Here is a 26049-nt window from a genome sequence, read left to right on the forward strand (position 1 = left end):
TCATACTTGCAATTATGACTTTATTGCTTTTAATGAATGCACTATATAACTATTTAAGTTCAGGATTTCTGATGGATTTCATCCCTCTCGAACATAAGCAGACTTCTTTTCCATCTTGGTCACTTTTCCCGGAAGTGTTACTTTGCCAAGGGTTATGGGTGGAGATGCGTCTCTACCGAAGGAAGTGTGAGACACAGGTCTGAGATCAGAGTACTCCTTCTCCTAGATGAGCTGCCAGCCATGGCTGGCGGGTCCCATCTTCCCAGAGCAACTGGTTTTAAGGCACCAGTAACCTGCCATTGCCTCTCCTCCCATCAGTAGAAATGGTTCTGCTGGGCTTAGCAGCTAAGCCGCACATGAAGGCCTGGAGCTGGACTCGGTTGTCAGAGGCTATTTGAGGCGCACACCATTGGGAACAGTTAATAGGTCGTGGGAACTTGTCCCCATTACCATCCCCGACTATAACAACCTTAAGGGACCTGACATTCCTATAGCACCATTCAAAACCTCCAGGTATCCCAAAAAACTTCATAACCAATAGTTGTTAACGTTAGTGAGGTGCGTTTAAAATGTAATCACTCCTGTAATTTGGGAAAGAATCCATTGAACTTGCTGCTCACTCCCAACATTGAAGGGAGGGCTACTTTGCAGATGACAAAATGCCCTATATAAATCTTTTTTTTCCAGCATTCTCCTTAAGGAAAATGTTCAGAGGTAGGGCACGACATTAGGAATGTCACAAGATTTGTGTTTGGGTGTCAGAGTCACTCCACGTGCAGACAGACCCTTCGGCCCGACTCATCCCAGTGGGCTAGTCCCGTCTGCCTGTGTTTGGCCCACACAGCCCTCCAAACCTCTCCTATCCATGCCCAAAAGCTTCTAATGGTTGCTGATAAATCACATAGAACAGTTCAGCACAGGAATAGGCTCTTCAGCCCACAATGCCTACCTGTGATCTCTCTTGAGGATCGATGGGTCTGTGTTCCCAGATCCCTCTGCCCTGCCGCACACCTCGGAGCCCTGCCAATCACCGAGTAAGTTACCTTCATTCACTCTTTGGGTGGTGTCCAATGGTTAAGGTTGCAACCCCACCCCAACATCCGAGTGTCATGGGGGGGGGGGGTCAGGGGGAGGCTCTGCACACAACTCCGTGGGATCAGCCAGTGTAGTTGGCAAGTGTGATGGTGGGCTCTCAGTATCTCCTGGCGTGGTAACTCTCCACCTCCAGCAGTAGCCCACAGAACTTGCCCCAAGGGCCCCCTACGTAACCAAACGCCTCATCCCGAGCCTTGCCAGATCACGCAGCACAGTCCTTAAGTGGCTTCTTGCTGTGAACCAGCAGCCCATGGAATGTCCTTGGTAAACTTGTCCATTTCTCTGTGAACATTCCATATTTATAAACTTTTCCTCAATTTTTTTTTAATCTGCAGTATACCTCAGCTTTTGCTAATTTGCTAATACAAAATGCCGGACTGTGGGAGCTGAAGGATGAATCACAACGGACCAACGAGTTTTTCCCTGCAGGTGAAGGGGCATATGGTGGTGAGGACAGTGCAAATCTGTGATGTGATATAATTAGATTGAACAAAGACCCAGCAAATGGTGTTTAAGGGTGTAGTTTTGAAGCTTTATGAAACACTGGTGAGGCCTCACTTGGAGTAATGGGAGCAGTTTTGGGCCCCTTATCTAAGAAAGGATGTGCTGACATTGGAGAGGGTTCAGAGGAGGTTTAAGAAAATGATTCCTCGGTTGAAAGGCTTGTGAGATGAGGAGCGTTTGATGGCTCTAGGCCTGCACTCTCTGGAATTCAGAAGAGTGAGGGATGACCTCATTGAAGCCTATCGAATGTCGAAAAGCTTCGATGGAGTGGATGTGGAGAGGACATTTCCAGTGATGGGTCCAGAGGACACAGCCTCAAAATAGAGGAGCGTCCTTTTAGAACGGTGAGGAGGAAATTCTTTAGCCTGTGAGTGGCAAATCTGTGGAATTCATTGTCACAGGTGGCTGTGGAGGCCAAGTCACTGGGTATATTTAAGACAGAGTTTGATAGATTTGTGATTAGTCAGGGCATGAGGGGTTACGGGGAGAAGGCAGAAGATTGGGGCTGAGAGGGAAAATGGATCAGCCATGATGAAATGACGGAGCAGACTCAATGGGCCAAATGGCCTAAATCTGCTCCTGTATTTTGTGGTCTTTACAGCGTTTAAGGTAGGAAAGTGTGAGATCATTCACTTTGGTCAGAGAAATCAAAAGGCAAATTGTTATCTAAATGCAGAGTGTTGGCAAGTGAGGGAAGTGTTAGAAAATAGAACAGTACAGTGCAAGATCAGGGCTTCCAGCGCACAGTGCAGTGCTGAGCCAATTAAATTAGCAATCAAATACCTAACTAAACTAATCCCTTCTGCACACACAACGTCCACATCTTTCCATTCTCCCTCACGTCCATGTGTCTGTCAAGCTCTGTTGTTCCTGCTTGTGTTCTGTTGCTGAATATCGTGGATAGACTGTGTTGGCACAACAGAGTGCTTGGGGTCAGCACTGTAGTGTAGTGGTTAGCATGAACACTTTACAGTACCGGCGACCTGGGTTCAATTCCTGCCGCTGCCTGTAAGGTGTTAGTATATTCCCTGCGTGACCGTGTGGGTTTCCTCCGGTTTCCCCCCCCCCCACATCCAAAGTTGTACCATTTGGTAGGTTAACTGGTCATTGTAAATTGTCCTGTGATTAGACTGGGGTTAAATCAGGAGATTGCTGGGCAGCACAGCTCAAAGGGCGGAAAGGTCCTATGCTGCACTGTATCACAATAAATAAATACAAGGTAAATCTTGTAGACGTCCCTAATGTACTTATCTACCCTCTACTACCATTCTAGTCACCCACCATGTCTTGCAACTCATTTGAACTCACCCCTCTCACCTCATTGCATGCACCACCTGGTTGGCACAGGTTTTCAAGCCCTACCAGGTACACCATTGAGGCCCATTTCCCCACCGACCTTCTACTTCTCACCTGCCTACTCTTTCTGTGTCCACTCTCCTCCACTATCAGATTCTTTCCTCTCCAGCCCTTGACCTTTCCCACCCACCTGGCTTCACCTATCACCTTCCAGCTTTCCCCTCCCCAGTATTTTGTGTTGATGCTGTCTCAAAGCTTTTAGAAACGTAGAAAACCTACAGCACAATACAGGCCCTTCGGCCCACAAAGCTTACCTGAGAAATTACCTAGGGTTACCCATAGCCCTATACTTTTGTGAGCTCTATATACCTGTCCAGGAGTCTCTTAAAAGACCCTATCGTATCTGCCTCCACCACCGTCACCGGCAACCCATTCCATACACTCACCACTCTCTGAGTAAAAAAACGTTCCCCTGACATCTCCTCTGTACCTACTTCCAAACACCTTAAAACTGTGTCCTCTCGTGCTAGCCATTTCCACCCTGGGAAAAAATCTCTGACTATCTAGCATGATCAATGCCTCTCATCATCTTATACACCTTTTGTTTTCTTTTATTGTACCACTTACTTAATTTAACCTTTTAAAAATACACATATTCTTACTACAGTTCACTATTTATTTAATTATATATTGCAATGCACTGCTGCTGCATAACAATAAATTTCATGACATAAGCTGGTGATATTAATTATATGCTGATTCTGCCCTCTGATATTCAGCATTTCAGCCCTAGGAAACAGACACTGTCTCATCGTCATTATGTTCCATATCGTGTGCCACAGTTAATCATAGTCCCATGACCATGCTCGTTATTGGAGGTGGTTTTCCATTGCTTTCTTCTGGGCAGTATCTTTACAAGACGGGTGACCGCAGCCGTTGTCATTCAGAGATTGTCCACCTGGCATCAGTGGTCACATAACCAGGGCTTGTGATGTGCACCGGCTGCTCGTACAACCACCTCCTCCCATGGCTTCACATGACCCTGATCGAGGGCCAAGCAGGTGCCCAAGGGTGACCTGCAGGCTAGCGGAGGGAAGGGTGTATCTCGACCCCACCACCCAACCACTTTATCTGTTCCTCTCCTGACCTTATGAGCCTCTGTGAAAGATACCAAGCGAATGAAGTGTTCTGGTGCGTGATTCACACAATGTCAGCAGGCAGGTCTAACAAGTGTTTAAGTCAGCTTCCAGGATTTGGCTCTTGTTGTGGAGAGGTGGGAAAGTACAGGAGGGTGGTTTTTGTTGTCTTTGTACAGGGTGTTGATGAGCTGACGCCTGGAACACTGCGCACAGTTTCCACCCCTTTGGCTAAAGGAGAACATGGTAGCATTGGAGGCCATCCAAAAGAGATTCACCAGGCAAATTCCAGACACAAGAGTGTTGTCCTAAGCAGAGGCTTGGTGGCTGTATACCCTGGAGTACCGAAGAATGAGGGGTGGTCTTAATCAAACACATGAGGTCCTGCATCGGGGGGCGGTTGATGGGGAGATGTTGACAGTGGGAAAGTCTTAACAAGGGGACTGAAGCACAAGATTGGGGATGACCATTTAAAACTCAGGTGCACAGCAATTTCTCTCAGATTATGACAAATCTCTGGAATTCTCTGCCGCCGCGGGTGAAGGAGACCCGATCAATGGCTGTATGTAAGGTAGAGGTGGATGAACATTTGAATGACTGAGGAATTGAACTGACATAGAAGAGGAGTTGGGGGCGAGTGTAGATCAGCCGCGATCCGATGGAGTGGTGGCACAGGCTTATGAGTGGCCAAACAGCCTACTCCTGCTATTTTCTTGGGTTCTTGCGTATAGGCGTGGTTGGTGGGTGTGCAAGCAATCAGCGATTTCATAGAAAACCTACAGCACAATACAGGCCCTTCGGCCCACAAAGTTGTGCTGAACAAGTCCCTACCTTAGAAATTACTAGGCTTACCCACAGCCCTCTATTTTACTAAGATCCATGTACCAATCCAGGAGTCTCTTAAAAGACCCTATCGTATCTGCCTCCACCACTGTTGCTGGCAGCCCATTCCACGCACTCACCACTCTCTGAGTAAAAAACTTACCCCTGACATCTCCTCTGTACCTACTCCCCAGCACCTTGAATCTGTGTCCTCTTGTGGCGACCATTTCAGCCCTGGGAAAAAGCCTCTGACTATCCACAGGATCAATGCCTCTCATCATCTTATACACCTCTATCAGGTCATCTGTCATCCTCCGTCGCTCCAAGGAGAAAAAACCGGGTTCACTCAACCTATTCTCATAAGGCATGCTCCCCAATCCAGGCAACATCCTTGTAAATCTCCTCTGCACCCTTTCTATGGCTTCCACATCCTTCCTGTAGTGAGGTGACCAGAACTGAGCACAGTACTCCAAGAGGGGTCTGACCAGGGTCCTATAAAGCTGTAACATTACCTCTCGGCTCCTAAATTCAGTTCCACAATTGAAGGCCAATACACTGAGGTTCAGAGTCAACCTGCGCAGCTGCTTTGAGTGTCGAAAGGGATTTGAAAACCCTGCAGATTTTTCTCCTCCACGGATTTTGCTTGACCCGTTCAGTTTCCTCCTGCAGGTTGCTTGTTGCTCAAAGTACACTCTGAAGCCCACTGACAACCCTCGCTCTCTTGTTAAAACTGACTCACCAAGTGCCAACGCACTGGAAGACTAGTACTTGCCCACCCGAAGGAGCCTCCTGACTCCAGTCCATCCATCAGATACGGTCTTGCTTTCAGCTGCTGGAGTCAGGAAAATAAAAACATTCACCTTATCCTCCTGCCTACATTAGGGACCCCCATCACCCAGGTCACGCCTTATTCTCCTTGTTACTGTCAGGGTGGAGGCACACATTCAATGAATCAGGAACAGCTTCTTCCCCTCTGCCACCCGATTTCTGAATGGCCGTTGAACCCATGAATACTACCTCGATACTTTTTTTTTATTTTTACACTACTTATTGAATTTAACTATTATATATACTTACTGTAATTCAGTTTTTTTTTCTCTCTATCATTATGTATTGCATTGTATTGCTGCCTCAAAGTCAACAAATTTCACGACATAGGCAGGCGATATTAAACCTGATTCTAATCAGTACAGCACAGAACACGCCCTTCAGCCCATGATGTTGTGCTGACGTCCAACCTGCTCCAAGATCCACCCAATGCTTCCTGTCCACGTAGCCCTCGATTTTTCTGTCATCTACATCATTTCTGTCCTCTAGGAGTTTCTTAAAGGTCCAGAATGCTTCTGTCTCGACCATCTTCCCAGACCACACATTCCTCACACTCTTTGTAAATAAGAAAAACTTAACTCTGACATCTTCTCCTATACTCCACCCCCACCACCCCCGTAAATCATCTTAAGATTATGCATCCTTCATAGTTACGAAGTTTGGCTAATTACTGCTGCTCTCAGACCTCGCTGCATTGAATCTCAATGCCCTAACCAATGTCTTCCCAAACTTCTGAAATTATAAACTGATGAATAATGAAATACAGGCTGGGTCATGTTGTCTTGCCAAACTACAGAAGAGATCTGTACCTGAAATCTGTACAGGAATTCTTTTACATTCCAGAATATGACATGGTTATTGTGAAGAATGTTATGGATTCATGCTTATGGACTCAGGCATTTAAGAACTGGGGGAAGCGTTTAAGTTGGTTTAGAAGTGAGTTCTGTTCGTGATTAAACTTGGTTCTCATGCAACGTATTTCTGCAGTCCTCTGGCATTCAGTATGTCCAGAGGCAAGGACTGAAGCCATCCCTTCCGATGATTTTACAAGGGCCGACAGAACTCAACCCACAAAGATTCACTTTGGAAGATTGAGCTTAAAGGCAGAATACAGGGTTAATGGTGGGATCTTAGTGTGGAGGAGCAGAGGGATCTTTGAGCAAATCTACATGAAACGCTGTCGTAGGAAAGCAGCATCCATCATTAGAGATCCCCACCACCCAGACCATGCTCTCTTCCCGCTGCTTCCATCAGGCAGAAGGTACAAAAGCCTCAGGACTCACACCGCCAGGTTCAAGTACAGTTACTACCCCTCACGCATCAGGCTCTTGAACAAAAGGGGTAAACTACACTCACTTGTCCTATCATTGAAATGTTCCTACAACCAATTATCTCACTTTAAGGACTCTTTATGTCATGTTCTCGCTATTTATTTATATTTGCGTTTGCACAGTTTGTCACCTTCTGCACTCTGGTTGATCTTTCATTGATCCTGTCTTCTTTGGATTTGCTGAGTACACCCACAAGGAAATGAATTTCAGGGCTGTATCTGGCGACACATGTAAACACTGATGATAAAATTTACTTTGATCTTGAGGTTCAAACCCTTAGATCCTCAAAGTTGAAGTGCAAGTTAAGAAGGCCCATGGTGTGTCGGCCTTCATTATTTCAGGGATTGAGTTCAAGAGCCCTGAGGTAATGTTGCAACCCTATAAAACTGGCTACACCACACATTGGAAAGCTGTGCTCAGTTCTGTATAAACTCCTTATAGGAAAGAGGTGGAAACTTTAGAGGGGGTGCAGAGGAGATGTACCAGTATGCTGCCTCGATTATTAGAGAGCATGTCTTATGAGCAATCAAGGGTTTTTCTCTTTGAAACGAAGGAGGATTAGAGGTGACTTAAAAGTGGTGTATAAGAGACATAGATATAGTTGACAGCTAGTGCCTTTTCCCAGGGTGGAAATGCCTATTACAAGGGAGCATAATTTTGAAGGTGATTAGAGTAAAGTATAGGGGAGATGTCAGAGGTGGGTCTTTTATGTAAAGAGAGGTGGGTACGCGGAATGCACTGCCAGGGTTGGTGTTAAAGGCACGTGAATTAGGGATGTTGGAATTGGTTGTTTTTTTATCCTATAAGATACTAGTCGAATTAATGCTAAGAGTAAAATTGTAGTTTTTTTACTGATGTAATTTGTATTTTTAGCAAACTTGTGTATTTTTCAAAGTATGTGGTGGCCCATCCCCACTCACTGGCAGAAGACAGCACAGCAGTAACATATACTTTTTCATTTCTAATTGTCTAAATATCAGCACGTCATTCACACGTTATAATTGTTTTAATTGTGCAGCCTTTTGATTGGATTCTGTTATCTAAGGCATTTGCTGCTATCTCGAGTATAAAGGTTATAGTTTTTTCAAAGGCGCCATCTTTTCATTGAATCTCTTCAACCTCTGCTTTGCTTCTCAGCTCCGCTCTTAGTTTCACATGCTCGGTATCTTTGTTTAAATTTTAAAACAAACGATTGTGAAGAATCAAAGTTTCCTACACATTCCTGAATTCCTGAAGGAACCCAGGGATCAAAAATGACTGGGTTCTAATAGGGAGATTTAAGAGGCTCTTAGATAGACATGTTAATGAAAGAAAAATGGAGGACAATGTGGGAAGGAAGGATTAGATTGATTTCAGAGTAGGTTAAAATGTCGGCACAGCATTCCCACTATTCAGGACACTTACATAGACAGGTGTGTAAAAAGGGTCCGAAGGATTATTGGAGATCCAGGTCACCCCAACCACTAACTGTTACAGCTGCTACCATTTGGGAAACGGTACCGCAGCATAAAAGCCAGGACCAACAGGCTCTTGGACAGCTTCTTCCACCAGGCCATCAGACTGATTGATGCACCATCAATAACTCACACTGAGACGTAAGGCGAGATATCGGCTTTTATTGACTGGAAGAAGGAACCAGGAGTGAGTGACCACCATACTACATCCTGGAGACTGAGAGGCCGGGCTCAGGCCTCAATCGCCTTTATACAGGGGTCTGAGGGAGGAGCCACAGGAGCAGTCAGCAGGGGGCGTGTCCACAGGGGTCTGTGGGAGGAGCCACAGGAGCAGTCAGCAGGGGGCGTGTCCACAGGGGTCTGTGGGAGGAGCCACAGGAGCAGTCAGCAGGGGGCATGTCCACAGGGGTCTGTGGGAGGAGCCACAGGAGCAGTCAGCAGGGGGCGTGTCCACAGGGGTCTGTGGGAGGAGCCACAGGAGCAGTCAGCAGGGGGGCGTGTCCAGACAGGCACATAGTTCACCACATTGATTAATTCATGTTGACACAACTGTATTTTTATGTTATATTGACTATCCAGTTGAGCATAATATTTGCACATTGCACGTTTGAACGGAGACGTAACGTAAAGATTTTTACTCCTCATGTATATGAAGGATGTAAGTAATAAAGACAACTCAATTTAAATCAACTTGTGAGCCAGATGAGCTGTACTGTGCTGTGCTGTTCTGTGTTCTAAGGGGTACCATCCCTCTCTGATAAGCTTCTAAGCTGTCCTCAGAAAGTTCGCACTAACCGCGTACTCTCTTTACTCAGTCAGTACAGGACAGCTCAGACCTCCTCTCCGCACTCAACTCCAGCGTGATGTCCAAGAGGAAGGAAGTGGCAAAGCAGATCCTGTCGGATCTCGTCATGGAGAGGGCACCGAGGACCGAGGCCGCAGGCAAGAGGCAATCAGTGAAACTTGAACTGAGGAGGAATGCCGAGAGCAGCCCTACCCATCAGGGTGGGGCCAGGACAGAAGAGCGGACCGCTGTCGTATGTATCCTTAGAGGATCATGGGGAGAACAAGGGACAAGGGAATGGGAAACTGCATAGTTGTGACGACTATTGGAACGACACTCAAAGTAAATAGCACAAGGTCCAACTTACAGCAACCATTAAGACAATGGCATGTTCGGTTGACTATGGAGAGGATTTGAGTATCAATGTCTTGGTAGAAATATACAAAATTATCAGGGGCATAGATAGGTAAATGCATGCAGGCTCTTTACCCTGAGACTATAAGATGAAGGAGCAGAATTAGACCATTTGGCCCATCGAGTCTGCTCCACCATTTCATCATGGCTGATCCATTTTTTTTCTCTCAGCCCCAATCTCTTCAGACCCTGACCAATCAAGAACTTATTAACCTCTGTCTTAAATATACATAAAGACTTGGCCTCCACAGCTGCCTGTGGCAATGAATTCTTCAGATTCACCACTCCTTGGTTGAAGAAACTTCTCCTCATCAGTTTTAAAGGGATCCCCACTATTCTGAGGCTATGTCCTGTGGTCCAGGACTCTCCTAATACGGGAAATATCCTCTCCAAATCAACTCTATCAAGGCCTTTCACCTTTGGATAGGTTTCAATGAGGTCATCCCTCAGTCTTCTGAATTCTAGTGAATACAGGCCCAAAACCATCAAATGCTCTTCATATGACAAGCCTTTCAATCCTGGAATTATTTTCATGAACCTCCTTTGAACTCTCTCCAACGTCAGCACAGGTTGGGTGAAACTAGAGCTAGAGGTCACAGGTTAAGGGTGAATGGTAAAATATTTGAGGGGGAAACTTCTTTACTCAGAGGGCACAAGTGACAGCGGAAGTGATGGATTGCAAAATTTAAGAGAAATTTCTATAAGTACGTGGATGGGAGGGGTCTGGATGGTAGAAGGAACTAGGCAGAATAACTGTTCAGCATGCACCAGAAGGGCCGAAGGGCCTGTTTCTGTGCTGCAGTGCTCTATGATATATACAGCACCTATTAAAAGGTATTCACCCCCACCCCGGAAGTTTTCATGCTTTATTGTTTTACAACATTGAATTGCAGTGGATGTAATTTGGCTTTTTTTGACACTGATCAACAGAAAAAGACTCTTTCATGCCAAAGTGAAAACAGATCTCTACTAAGCGGTCTAAATTAATTACAAATATATAAAACCAAAAATAATTGACTGTGTATGTATGCACCCCCTCTGATATGACACACCAAATCATCACTGGTGCGGCCAGTTGGTTTTAGAAGTCACATAATTAGCTAAATGAGATCACCTGTGTGTGGAAGGGCCAACTGCTGGTGAGTCAGTATCCTGGCAAAAACTCCACCATGAAGACAAAAGAACACTCCATTCAGCTCTGTGACAAGGTTATTGAAAAACTTAAGTCAGGAGATGGACCCGAGAATATTTCCAGGTCACCGAATATCCCTTGGAGTACAGTTAAGTCAATCATCAAGAAACGGAAAGAATATGGCACAGCTGTAAATCTGCCTAGAGCAGGGTGTCCTCAAAAACTGAGTGACTTTGTAAGAAGGGGACTAGTGAGGGAGGCCACCAAGAGACCTATAACAGCTCTGGAGGAGTTACAATCTTCAGTGGCTGAGATGGGAGAGACCGCGCATACAACTGTTGCCCAAGTGCTTCATGGGAGAGTGGCAAAGGGAAAAGCACTCACAAAATCTAGGCTAGTTTGCCAGAAAGCAAGTAGGAGACTTTGAAGTCAGCTGGAAGAAGGTTCTATGCTTTGATGAAACCAAAATTGAGCTTTCTGGCCATCAGACTAAACACAATGTTTGGCATAAGCCAAACACCACACATCTTCAGAAACACACCATCCCTACCGTGAAGCTTGGTAGTGATGGCATCATGCTGTGAGAATACTTCACTGCAGTGGGCCCTGGAACACTTATGAAGGTAGAGGGTAAAATGAGTGCAGCAAAATACAGGGAAATCCTGGGGGAAAACCTGATGTCGTCTACAAGAGATCTATAAACTGGGAGAAGATTTGTTTCCTAGCAAGACAATGATCTCAAGCATCAATCCAAAGTTACACAGGACTGGCTTAAAAACAACAAAATTATTGTCCTGGAGTGGCCAAGTCGGAGTCCAGAGCTCAATCCAATTGAGAATTTGTGGCTGGACTTGTAAAGGGTTGTTCACTCACAATCCCCGTGCAATCTGACAGAGCTTGGGCAGTTTTATGATGAAGAATGGGGAAAAATTGAAGTGTCCAGATGTGCAAATTTGAAAGAGACATATCTATACAGACTCAAGGCTCTAATTGCTGCTAAAGGTGCATCTACCAAATACTGCCTTGAATGGGGCAAATATTTATGCAATCAATTATCTTGTTTTTCATTTGTAATTAATTTAGATCACTTTGTCGAGATCTGTTTTCATTTTGACTCGAAAGAATCTTTTCCTGTTGATCAGTATCCAAAAAAAAACTCAAATTAAATCCATTGTGATTCAATAAAACATGGAGACTTCCAAGGGTGGGGGGGGGGGGCGCGGGTGAATACTTTTTAGAGGCACTGTACTTGTTAGAGTAAGAAAAAAATCCCCAAACGTCTTCCTAGAATGGCATGCGTGTGATACGAGCAGAGACCGAGTAAACAAGCCTTTGTTCTGCGCAAAATTTAGCAGAAAGGGCAATGATCTCATTAAAATATTCAGAATTCTTCACGGGTGCTACACAGTAGTTACAGGGAAGATGCCTTGGCTGGCGAGTCTAGAACAAGGAGTCGTCGATTCAAAACGCAGTTAGGGGATGCAAGATTGAACAAATAACTCAAAGGAGTTGTTAATCTTGGAAGATCCTGAGGGATAGTCACCTGATTCCATTAAAATCTGAGATCAGTAAGGTTTTTGAAGATTGGAGGAAATAAGGGACTTGGTCCATAAGACATAGAAGCAGAATTTGGCCATTCAGCCCATCAAGTCTGTTCTGCCATTTGATATTGGTTGATTTATTTTCCCACTCAACCCCATTCTCCTGCAACCTTTGATACTCTTACTAATCAAGAACCAATCAACCATCACTTTAAATACACCCAACGACTGACGGCGGCGAATCGGTGGAATTCATCGTGGCAGATGTTTCTGATGTTCATAGGCGTTCACTTACTAGTTGTGGGCTCAGTGACAATGCCGAAATGTGAGGTTTACAGGCAGTGGCAGGAATTGAACCTAGGTCACCTGCATTGTAAAGCACTGTGCTAACCACTACACTACCAGGCCACCCTTTAAATTACGGAACCAATTACTGACAGCTCAAAGCAGAGTGATATACTCTGGGGCTTTCAGGTTAGGAAATTCATTTTTGAAGCATTGCATGCCCATCATAAGACCTTAAGATATTGGAGCAGAATTTGACTCACCGAGTCTGCTCCACCATTTCATCATGACTGATCCATTTCCCTCTCAGCCCCAATCTCCTGCCTTCTCCCCGTTTCCCTTCATGCCCTGACCAATCAAGAATCTTTCAACCTCTGCCTTAAACATGCCCATTGACTTGACCTGCGGCAACAAATTCTACAGATTCACCACCTTCTGGCTGAAGAAATTCCTCCTCATCTCTCGTGTTCTAAGTGGACATCCCTCCGTTCTGAGGCTGGGTCATCTGGTCTTAGACCTCCCCATAATAACAAACATCCTCTCCACATCCACTCCATCAAGGCCATCTGGTTGCACTGCTGTCTGTACGGAGTTCGCAAGTTCACCCTGTGACTGCACGACTTTCCTCTGGGCTCGGGCTGGACTTATTTCCACCTACATCTTGAAAACGTGTGTGTTGGTGGGTTAACTGGCCTCTGTAAATTGCTCCCCTCGTTGTAGGTGGGCGGTCGAAGGATTGATTGGAGTTGATGGTATTGCAAGTACAGAAACAGGCCCTTTGGCCCATCTCGTCCATGCAGATCTGATATTCTGCCACCTCTCTTTGGCCTGCACCTGGACCATAGTTCTGCATTCCCCATCCCATCCTTTTACCTATCCAAACTTTCCTTAAATGTTGCAACCAAACCTGCATCCACCACTTCCCACTGACAGCTTGTTCCACATTCTCACCACCCTCTAAGGGAAGATGTTTCCCCTCAGGTTCCACCTTTCCCCCTTAACCCATTACTTCTGGTTGTTGTCCCACCCAGCCTCTGGGTGGAAAAAGCCTGTTGGCAATTGCCCTGTCTGTTTGTTCGTTTGTTATGTGTCATTTCATATGACGCGAGTGAACATGCTGTTTCCACGATTATTCTTGGCAAATTTTTCTGCAGAAGCGGTTTGCCATTGCCTTCTTCTGGGCAGTGTCTGTACAAAATGGGTGACCCCAGCCATTATCAATACTCTTCAGAGATTGTCTGCCTGGCATCAGTGGTCGCATAACCAGGACTTGTGATCTGCACCGGCTGCTCGTACGACCATCCACCACCTGCTCCCATGGCTTCTTGTGTCCCTGGTCAGGGGTGGGGAATGAGCCTAAGGGTGACCTACAGCTAGCAGAGGGAAAGAGTGCCTTACAACTTCTTTGGTAGAGACGTATCTCCATCCCACCAGCCTTATCTAAATCCCTCATAGTTTTGTATATCTCCATCAAATATCCCCTCATTCTCCTACACTCCAAGGAAAAAAAATGTCCTATCCTATTCAACCTTTGCCTAAGTCTTAGGTCCTCAAGTCCCAATAACATCCTTGTAACTTTGTCTGTTCTCTTTCAATCTTATTTATACCTTATCTGTAGGTAGTTGATCAGAACTGCACACAATACTCCAGATTTGTCCTTACCAATGTTTTATAGAACTTCAACATAACATCCCATTTTCTGTACTCAGTACTTTGACTTATGAAGGCTGATGTGCCACTTACAAAGAATTCTGGGTCTGTATTCCCAGATCCCTTTGTTCTACCATGCTAGGGATAGTACGTAGGGAAAATAAGTGAGTGAATGGGATCGATGGCATAGACATAATTGGCCAGATGGCCTCCTTCATTGTCATTTTAAAAAATGGGAAATAGGAGGAGGCAGATGCCGTGGGCCAGTGAATGCACAGCAAGATTCCACAAACAGCATCCTGGTTAGAACCTGCTGCTGCTCTTCATCCAAATATTCTAGTTGGGGAGTTGAACTGATACGTAAGAAGGTTTTCAGGTAGCTTCGACTTTCGTTCAAAGAATGGAACTTCAGACAGTAGGGCCATAGTCATTCAGCACAGAATGAGGACCTTGGGCCTGTCTCGTCCTTGCCAACCAAGATTCCCACTGAAGCTAGTCCCATATTCCTCTAAACCAGGGGTTCGTGGACTCCAGATTGGGAATCCCTGCTCTAAAGCTTTCCTGTTCGTGTACCTGTCCGTGTGCTTTCTAAAAGTTGTCAATCGACTTGCCTCAACCCCTTCTGGCAGCCTGTTCCATATATACCTCCTCCCTCACCTCCATTCAGGGCCCCAAACAGTCCTTCCAGGTGAGGCAACATTTCATGTGTGAATCTGCTGGGGTCGCCCATTGTGTTCGGTGCACCTGATGCGGCCTCCTAGATCGGTGAGACATCGTAAATTGGAGGACCACCTCATCAGTATCTCCACACCGTCCGTCACAAGTGGGACTTCCCAGTGGCCAAGCTGTTTAATTCCCGTCTCATTCCCATTCCGAAGTGTTGATCCACGGCCTCCTTTTGTGCCAAGATGAGGCCATACTCAGGGTGGAGGAACAATACCTTATGTTCTGTCTGGGTAGCCTCCAACCTGATGGCATGGATATCAAATTCTCCTTCTGGTGAACAAATTTACCCCCTCCACCCCCGCCACTTCCTCTATTCCCCACTCAGACCTTTCACTCCTTCTCACCTCCCCAGGCTCCCCTCCTCCTTCCCTTTCTCCAGTAGTCCGCTCTGCTCTCCTATCAAGTTTTTTCTTCTCCAGCCCTTGACTTTTCCCACCCACTTGGCTTCACCTATCACCTTCCAGCTAGCCTCCTTCCCCTCCCCCTACCTTTTTATTTTGGCATCTTACGCTTCCCTTTTAATTCCTGATGAAGGGTCTCAGCCCGAAATGTCGACTGTTTATTGATTTCCATAGATGCTGCCTGACCTACTGAGCTCCCCCAGCATTTTGTGTGTATGTGTTGCTTTGGACTTACTGCATCTGCAGGCTTTCTCATGTTTCATTCCATATACTGACCAGTCTTTGGTTGAAAATGCTGACCCTCAATTGTCTATTAAATCTCTCCCCTCTAGTTCCTGATTCCCAGGGAAAAGATGTTGCACATTCCCCTATCTACACCCTTCATAATTTTATACACCTCCATAAAATCTCCCTCAGTCTTTTATACTCCAATGAAAAAGTCCCAACTCATTCAACCTCTCTCTATAACGTAGTTCCTGCAGCAATCCTTGAAAATCTCCTCTGCCCTCTTTCCAGGCCAGTGTCAAATTTCCTTTAGCAAGGAAAACTGAATGCAATATTCCAAATGCAACCTCACTTGTACAAGTGCAATATAACATCCCAACTTCTATACCTGATGCCTTGACTGACGATGGCCAGAATACCGAAAGCATTCTTCGCCAAGGTTCAATGTAAATGTTATTATCAGAGTACATACAACTTTGAGGTTCATTTTCTTTTTTATTCATTTATTTATTGGGATACAGAACTGAATTGGCACTTCAAGCCCACACCACCCAGGAAACCCCCAATTTAACCCTAGCCTAATCACCGGACAATTTACAATGACCAATTAACCTACCAGCCGGTACGTTTTTGGACTGTGAGTGGAAACCAGAGCCCTCGGAAGAAATTCCTTACAAGCAGCAGTGAGAATTGAATGGGGGTCACCTGTACTGTAAAGCGTTGTGCTAACCGCTACGCTGCCGTACTGTACCGCACTCAACAGATCTATAGAATGATAACTGTCACAGAATCAATGAAAGACCGCCACCAGAGTGCAGAAGACAACAAAATGCAAATACAATAATAAATAAATAGATAAATAAGCAAGCAACAAACATCAAGAACATGAGATGAACAGTCCTTGAAAGTGAGTTCATTGGTTGTGGGAACCTTTCCGTGATGGGGCGAGTGAAGTTAGTTGCTTTGCTTCAAGAGCCTGATGGTTGAGGGTAGTAACTGACTTTCCTGTCTACCTGTAATGCCACCTCCTGGGAATCAAGTACTTGTACCCCTAGGTGCCTCCATTATACATTTCCCATGGCCCGATCATTTTCTGTAGAAGTCCTACCCTCATTTGTCCTCCCAAAGTGCAACACCTGGCTCTTATCTGAATCAAACTCCACCTGGCATTCCTCGGCCCACCGCTTTCTCATTTCTGTGGTTACCGGGGCAGTCTCATGCTTGCCTGGTATTTCTGTGGCTTTCATGGGGAGGCTAAATAGCATTCATTCCAATCCGTTCTGCTCTGTAAAGGCTTTAGCAAGACAGTTCACCTTTTTAACACCCCTATGATCCTACGATTTATTTCCTAGATTGTTTACAGCTGTGCTCTGGGTGTCAACCTTTAAGTAATAGAACAGGAGTCGCTGATCTGGAATTCGTGGACCCCTTGTTTAGTGGTATTACTTACTTACTGCCCATTATGTCGTTGGCGTTTTGAGCAGTAATGAATGTACTCCATTGTACTTAAGTTGTACAGGGCCCTGGTGAGACCACACCTGGAGTATTGTGTTCAGTTTTGGTCTCCAAATTTGAGGAAAGACATTCTTGCTATTGAAGGAGTGCAGCGTCGGTTCACGAGGTTGATTCCCGGGATGGCGGGACTGTCGTATGTTGAAAGGTTGGAGCGACTGGGCTTGTATACAATGGAATTTAGAAGGATGAGAGGGGATCTGATTGAATCGTATAAGATTATTAATGGATTGGACATGCTAGAGGCAGGAAGCATGTTCCCGATGTTGGGGGAGTCCAGAACCAGAGGACACAGTTCAAGAATAAGGGGTAGGCCATTTAGAATGGAGTTGAGGAAAAACTTTTTCACCCAGAGAGTTGTGGATCTATGGAATGCTCTGCCTCAGAAGGCAGTGGAGGCCAATTCTCTGGATGCTCTCAAGAAAGAGTTAGATAGAGCTCTTAAAGACAGCGGAGTCAAGGGATATGGGGAGAAGGCAGGAACGGGGTACTGATTGTGGATGATCATCCACGATCACAATGAATGGTAGTGCTGGCTCGAAGGACCAAATGGCCTACTCCTGCACCTATTGTCTATTGTCTCCGACAGTGCTCAGGGCTTCCTTCATCTTGTGAGTTTCCATTACTGTCAGACTCCGGGTGGAGACTCAGGAATACCGTCACACTCAGATGTAGAAGGATTCTCCATTGCTGTTTCTGTATCAATTTTGTTTTTACCAGTCAGAGTTGTTAGCCCTGAGCTGAACCGCCAAACCTGGAGGACTGGTGGACCACTCTTAGTCTGGCCTCTGCCCATTGACCTGTTTAGCACAGGTGACCCTACCGAGAGCCCAAAGAGAGAAACTTGGGTTGTTTTCTCTGTAGTGGCACAGGCTGAAGAGAGATCCAATAGAGGTTTATAAGATTATGTGAGAGTAGACGGGGTGTATCTGTTTCCCAGGGTTTGAATGTCTAACACTAGAGGACATGCATTGAAGCTGAGAGGGGATAGTTTCAAGGGGGATGTGAGGGGTAAGTTTTTTACTCAAGGAGTGGTGGATGGCTGGAATGCGCTGCCTTGTATGGTGATAGGGGCAAATACATTAGTATAGGCACATGGTTATAAGGAAGATGGAGGAATATGGACATGGTGTTGGCAAGAGGGATTCATGTTTGGGTGTTTTTGATTTTCTTTTTAGCTGATTCAGCACAATATTGTGGGCCGAATGGCCTATTCCTGTGCTACAGGATTCTATGTTCTATAAGGCCCTGAGTCCAGCCAGCAGAGCTCTCTGGGTCACTGAGGCACGCAAGCCTTGAAACCCTATGACAAGGTTGCGGTCCTCTAAGAGGCTAATGGTTTTGGTCCGTGGGACAAAAAAGGCTCCAGGTAATCCTGGAGAATTGGCATTCCTCCTCTCCTACATGTTGTTGGAACAGAAGTATGGTGGTGATTAGTAATAAAGCCATTAACAACAGAACAGGTAAATGCCAAATGAGGCCTAGTCAGAAAAGGCTTAACAGTAAATGAGGGAAGTTAAATGTGAAAGTGTATGATATAAGACATAAACAAGCTGAGTACAGGAAGATATTGGAGGTTTAGAAATATGCTTACAATTATTCAAATCCCTTGATCATGTTTCTGCCATGCAACATGCATTTCTCTGTTATTTTCTATTTAACCACAGAATGCTCTGTATTGAAACAGTTGCCCAGCAACAGACATGGCCACTTAATACACTGGAGCTGCCCGTGTAAAATGGTTCAGATACAGAGCACTGCGTGTGACTGGAAATCCTCATGAATGCTATTTGCGGAATGTGTGCTATGCATTACCGAGCGCAGTGGATGCACAATTGGTCACATCTGTGCAAAGCCTCTCTCCCCATCGTGCCTGCCCTGGTATTCTCTTTTTTGTTTTAAAAACCACACCTTGAAAGTGTCTTATCAAGCTGTGCAAAATCAAACACATGATGAGCGATTAACCATTGAGCCGTGTTCTGAATCTAGCTGAAAAGTTAGAACAAAATACAAGAGGGATTGATTTTTTTTTCTGCAGGAATTTTGCAGATGTCCTGTCATAGAGCACTACAGAACAGAAGCAGGCTCTTCACCCCATCTAATCTATGCCAAACCATTTAAACTACCTAGTACCATCATCCTGCACCTGGACCATAGTCCTCGACATGCCTCCACATACACCTAACCAACCTGTATTTATTAATTTATTGAGATGTACTGTGACCCTTATGGCCCTTTGAGACACCTTACCCCATAACTGATTTAACCCTAGCCTAATCACGGGACAATTTACAATGACCAATTAACCTACCAACCGGTTCGTCTTTGGACTGTGGGAGGAAACCGGAGCACCCTGAGGAAACCCACGCGGTTACAGGGAGAACATACAACAGGGAGGCAGCAACGGGAATTGAACCCCGATTGCTGCTGCTGTAAAGTACAGCGTCGTGCTAACCACTAGGCTACCGGGCTGCCCTGAAGCGTTTTGAAATCGGACCTACGTCCACCATTTCTGCTAGCAGCTCTTTCACGTCCTCACCGCACTCTGAGTGAATAAGTTCCCCCTCGCGTTCCCCTTAAACGTCTCACTATTGACCCCTTACCTATGACCTCCAGTTCTAGTCTCATCCCAACCTCATTGAGAAAAGTCTGTGTGTATTTTAGCCCACCTATAGCCTTCATAGTTTTGTTTACCTCTATCAATCTCCCCTCATTCTCCCGCACTCCTCTAGGTGAGGCAATGTCATCAGATAGGTGAGAGGGTCTGTGCAGGGCTTTGAACGACTTTTAACACTTCGTCCGCTTCACCTGACGTCATTGGGTGGGGGGGATCTCCTAGAGGTGGAGAAGGACATCTTTGGCCCCCACCAGTGGAAGCAATGTGGCCCAGGATAGTGGGTGGTCAGATCGCACAGGGATGGGCGAACTTTCCGAAGTACGTCGAGCCTCACCGCTGGGTGCTCTGACCTCATGGTGGCTGGGAGTCTGAGATCCTTCCTCCCCGATGAAATTTATTTTCCTCACGTATATCGAAACATGTAGTGAAATAATTACAACAAAGTGTAACTGGGGGCCAGATAGCGGCAAGATTTTGGGCCAGTCTTTTAATACTGAGGTAAACAGAAATTTCCTCTTGCAGATGGAAGTGATCTGTGGAACTCTCAGCCCTGGGGGGGTTATGGAGGCCTGACGTTAGGACTGTTTAAAGACCAAGTAGATATGTATTTGAAAGGTTGGGGGAGTGAAAGCTATGGGGAACTGGCCCAGAAAAGGAGCTGAGACCTGCGGCAGATCAGCCACGAGTATTATTGATGGTGGACAGGATGGAGGGGCTGAGAGGCCTTTGCTCCTACTTTCTTGCGTTCCCATTACAAATGTACCTTCTGAGCTTGGGGCTGCATTGGGAACACCCTACCTTGTGAGTCGGAAGGCTGCGGTTTCAAATCCCACACCTGAGACTGGCAAACGAGAACTGAGGCTGATGTGGTACCAGATAACCAAGCCCTCCCCTGGGGAAGGAGAGGAAGGGCTAACACTTTGGGTTGAAGACCTTATCTGTTGCCTCGCACCTGACCAGACCCCTGACTGCAATGGGACCGGGAGTACAAATGCAGAAAGCACAGAGAGCTCGTGGTGGCAGGCTGTGATAAAAGTATAACGAAAAATGGGCATTGTTATGTGCGAGGGCCAGTGTCTGTGAAGTAGGAAGGCCCGATGTCTAGCCGTCTGCTGGAGACCCGGGTGGCAACCCGTCCTGGGGTTGGTGGACTGTGTGCGTATGGGTGTGAGAGAGAACATGGGAGTGAGAGAGGAAAGGGGCTTGTTGTTATTTTGTTGCTGTTGTACTGTTGTTGTTGATTGTGTTGTTCTGCCGAGCATTGTGGGCTAGATATGTTGGCGTCAGAGTGTGTGGTGGCTTGCTGTTGCCGGTGGAAGGTGTGTGCGTGTGACACTCCCTCTCCCTCCCCCTCTCTCTCCCCCTCTCTCTCCGTCTCTCCGCTGCAACCGGAGGAGGGTGTCTCTGTGTGACGCTCTCTCTCCCTCTCTCTCCCTCTCTCTCTCTCTCTCTCTCTCCCCCTCTCCTCCCCCTCTCTCTCCCCCTCTCTCTCATTCTCTTCGCTGCAACCGGAGGAGGGTGTCTCTGTGTGATGCTCTCTCTCCCTCTCCCTCTCCCCCTCCCCTCTCTCCTCCCCCCCTCTCTCTCTCTCTCCCTCTCCCTCTCCCCCCTCCCCTCTCTCTCCCTCTCTCTCTCTCCCTCTCCCTCTCCCCCTCCCCTCTCTCCTCCCCCTCTCTCTCTCTCCCCCTCTCCCTCTCCCCCCTCCCCTCTCTCTCCCTCTCTCTCTCTCTTCCCCCTCTCTCTCTCTCTCCCTCTCCCTCTCCCCCCTCCGCTCTCTCCTCCCTCTCTCCGCTGCACCCGGAGGAAGGTCCCTGTGCTCAAATGGTCTCTCTCAGCCTCTCACTTGATGCTGTTGGAGGATAGTGCCGGGGTTCTGGGTCTTGGCCAAGGTTTAATTGACAAGGTTTGTGGATCGGACTCTGTAGTTCATGTTACGATGTGTTTCCGGTTTCTGCTCGCTCTGTATTTCTGTTGCTATTTTGTGCGATTTTGATCGGAGTGGCCTGCAGATAATGGACAACACAGCACTAGGTTGAACTGAATATGCCTGGACGTTATCGAAGACTTTTGTGGGTTTGGTGTTTTATATTCTGTCTTTTCCACTCATATTTTCCTGTTGCCATTTGCACACACTTTTTTGCGCACTGGGGGGAGGGGCATGTTTTTCTTTGAACGGGTTCCATAGTTTTATTTGTTTCGTGGCTGTCTGTGGGGAAGGTGAATCTCAAAGCTGTACACCGCAGACATACTTTGATAATAAATCTACCTTGAATCTTTGACACCTGCTGGCTGCCCCAGCACATCCCTGGGATGTGTTGGTGCATTGAAGGCAGAGGTTGATTGGTTCTTGATTTTAGTTTATGGGAAGAAGGCAAAGAAAGGCATGGGGTTTAAAAAAGATCAACCACTATTACCTAGCAGAGCGGTTTGGATGGGCCAAATCCTGCTCCCATATCTTATGGTCTATCTGTTAGTTTGATTGTTGAAACAATGCCTTCATCTGTTTCTTTAAACTAGTCCAAGGAAGATGAGGATAATTATTCCAAGGATCCCATTTATCCCTCAGGGGGAAAGAGCTGATCTCATTGTTATCACTACTGTTTGTGAGAGTTTTCTCTGCACACATGAGCTGACAAATTTCCCACACCCGACAGTGATTAAGCTTCAGGAGTTTGAACAGAGCTGAGGAGGGCAAGAAACACCAAATGTCTATAATTTCTGTTGGAAGAGAAGGGATAAAATAAAGTATTATGAAGGTTGGTTTGTAAACAGTTGCAGAAAGGAGAAGCTATTTCAGCTGGCGCAACTCCACTGTTAAAACATACAACAGTGTGGCACAGTACAGGCCCTTCGGGCTACAAGGCTCTGCTAACCCTTTAACCTACTCCAAGATCAACCTCAGAATCAGAATCAAGTTTATTATCACCGGCATGTGACCTGAAATTTGTTAACATAGCAGCAGCAGTTCAATGCAATACATAATGTAAAAGAAAAAAAAACAAAATAAAATTATAATTAATTAATTAATTAAAGTATACATATATTGAATAGATTAAAGATCATGCAAAAACCAGAAATAATATGTTTAAAAAGTGAAGTAGTATCCAAAGGTCCAATGCCCATTTAGAAATCGGATGGCAGAGGGAAAGAAGCTATTCCTGAATCATTAAGTGTCTGCCTTCAGGCTTCTGTACCTCCTACCTGATGGTAACAGTGAGAAAAGGGCTTGCCCTGGGTGCTGGAGGTCCTTAATAATGGACGCTGCCCTTCTGAGACACCGCTTCCTGCAGGTGTCCTGGGTACTTTGTAGGCCAGTACCCAAGATGGAGCTGACTAAATTTATATCCCTCTTCAGCTTCTTTCGGTCCTGTGCAGTAGCCCCACCCCCCATACCAGACAGTTGTGCAGCCTGTCAGAATGCTCTCCATGATACATCTATAGATGTTTTTGAGTGTATTTGTTGACATACCAAATCTCTTCAAGCTCCTAATGAAGTATAGCCGCTGTCTTGCCTTCTTTATAACTACATCGATATGTTGGGACCAGGTTAGATCCTCAGAGAGCTTGACACCCAGGAACTTGAAGCTGCTCACTCTCTCCACTTCTGATCTCTCTATGAGGATTGGTATGTGTTCCTTCGTCTTACCCTTCCGGAAATCCCTCACACATATCCTTCCATTATTTCTTCATGTGCCTGTCTTAAGAGTCTACAGTGTATCTCATCTACCTCCAACCCTGAGAACATATTCCATGCACCTACAACTCTGTGTGGGGAAAAAAAACTTACAGCTCCCCATACTTCCTTCCAATCACCTTAAAATTATGAGACCATAAGATATAGGAGCAGAATTGGGACATTTGGCCCATCAAGTCTTGGCTTCCACAGCCACCTGTGGCAACAGATTCCACAGATTCATCACTCTCCACTTAAAATAAATTTATGTCCTCTCATATTAGCTATTCTTGCCCTGGGAAAAGTCTCTGGCTGGGCACTTGGTCTATCCTTTTATCATCTTGTACACCTCTATCAAGTCACCCCTCACCCTCCTTCACTCCAAAGAGAAAGGTCTACCTTGCTCAACCTTTCCTCGTAAGACGTGCTGCCTAATCCAGGCACCATCCTAGTACGTATCCTCTGCACCCTCTCTAAAGCTTTCACATCCTTCCTATAAAGAGGGGACCAGAACTGAACAGAATAATCAAGCTGCAACATTACCTCATGGCTCTTGAATTCAATTCCATGACTGATGAAGGGTAACACACGCCATAAATCTTTTCTTTAGCATGTGTGGTTACCTTGAAGGATCTATATGGACATGAACCCCAAGATCCCTCTGTTTCTCCACGCTGCCAAGAATCCTGCCGTTAACCCTGGATTCTGCCTATAAAATTGACCTTACCAAATGAATTAATGCACATATATTTTGGGGTTGAACTCCGTCTGCCACTTCTCAGCCCAGCTCTGCAAGGGTCAGTACCCAGTTGCAATCTCTAACAACTCTCCACAATGTCCACAACTCCACCAAAGAACAATACAGCACAGTACAGGCCTTTCGGCCCACAATGTTGTGCTGACCCTTAAACCCTGCCTCCCATATAACCCCCCACCTTAAATTCCTCCATATACCTGTCTAGTAGTCTTTTAAATTTCACTAGTGTATCTGCCTCCACCACGGCCTCAGGCAGTGCATTCCATGCACCAACCACTCTCTGAATAAAAAACCTTCCTCTACTATCCCCCTTGAACTTTCCACCCCTTACCTTAAAGCCATGTCCTCTTGTACTGAGCAATGACGCCCTGGGGAAGAGGCACTGGCTGTCCACTCTATCTATTCCTCTTAATGTCTTGTACACCTCTATCATGTCTCCTCTCATCCTCCTTCTCTCCAGAAAGTAAAGTCCTAGCTCCCTTAATCTCTGATCATAATCCATACTCTCTAAACCAGACAGCATCCTGTTAAATCTCCTCTGTACCCTTTCCAATGCTTCCACATCCTTCCTATAGTGAGGCAACCAGAACTGGACAAAGTACTCCAAGTGTGGCCTAACCAGAGTTTTATAGAGCTGCATCATTACCCCGCCACCAACCTTCATGTCATCTGCAAAGTTACTATCCCATCCCTCCACATCCTCAGCTACGGTAATATGCAAAAGTCTTAAAGACGTATGTATAGCTGGGTGCCTAAGACTTCTGCATATTACTGTATTTGTCAACGTGGAGCGGAGAGCAATTTTATAAATATGGCGGGAGCAAAGGATGCTGGGAATAGTGGGGGTGAAGTGCTGCAAAAGGGATGAGGGGCTGGGGGTGGGGCACAGATGCAGACACACCCGGCCCTGAGTCACCAGACAAGGTCATTTGATTCCGAACAATTGGTTTACTGATCATTACAGAATGTCTCTCTGGTGCTTCCCTCTCCCTTCCCCTTTTCCCAACCACGATTCCCCTCTCCCTGCCCCCCTTCCCTCTCTCAGTCCACAATAGAGACCCATATCAGAATCAGGTTTATCATCACTCACATATGTCATGAAATTAGTTTTTGTTTTGGCAGCAGTACAGTGCAATACACAAAATCACTACAGTACCCTAGCTATACATGTGTGCCTGGGACATTCGCACTGTACTGTAAGACATTCATAAAAATTACAAGAGCAGGGGTCCCAGAAAATTCAAAAATCTGAGGTGCAAAGTGACTTGAGAGTCCTCGTGCATATTAAAGTTTCATTTGCAGGTTGAGTTAGTGCTGGGGAAGGCAAATGCAATGTTGACTTTCATTTTGTGGGGATTAGAATATAAAAGCAAAGCTGTAATGTTGCAGCTTTATAAAGCACTGGTGAGTCCTCACTTGGAGAATTGTGAGCAGTTTTGGGCCCCTTATCTAAGAAAGGATGTGCTGACATTGGAGAGGGTTCAAAGGAGGTTCACGGAAAATTATTCCGAGATCGGAATGCTTATCGTATGAGTAGTGTTTGATGGCCCTGGGCCTATACTCACTGGAATTCAGAAGAATGAGGGGGGTTTCATTGAAGCACATCGAATATTGAAAGGCTTCGATGCAGTGGATGTGGAGAGGATGTATCATACAGTGGGGGAGTCTAAAACCCAAGGACAGCCTCAGAATAGATCGACATCCATTTAGAATGGAGAAGAGGAAGAATATTTTTAGTCAGAGAGTGGTGAATCTGTGGAATTCATTGCGACAGGCATCTGTGAAGGCCAAGTCACTGGGTATATTTAAGATAGAGATTGATAGGTTTATGGTTAGTCAGGGCATGAAGGGTTATAGGGAGAAGGA

The 26049-nt window shown here is 45.9% G+C and overlaps 1 protein-coding gene across 2 annotated transcripts in view; it reads left to right on the top strand.

Annotated features, from left to right (window-relative positions):
* Positions 1–26049, top strand: part of luzp1 (leucine zipper protein 1) — a 174626-nt gene that overhangs the window by 139816 nt on the left and 8761 nt on the right. For both annotated transcript variants that reach the window (XM_059949263.1, XM_059949265.1), the window contains exon 3: positions 9282–9503. In XM_059949263.1, coding sequence (XP_059805246.1) covers positions 9282–9503 — 222 coding nt within the window. The remainder of the gene's footprint in view (positions 1–9281; positions 9504–26049) is intronic.

This window comes from Hypanus sabinus, chromosome 24 (assembly GCF_030144855.1).
Source record: "Hypanus sabinus isolate sHypSab1 chromosome 24, sHypSab1.hap1, whole genome shotgun sequence".
NCBI lineage: Eukaryota > Metazoa > Chordata > Chondrichthyes > Myliobatiformes > Dasyatidae > Hypanus > Hypanus sabinus.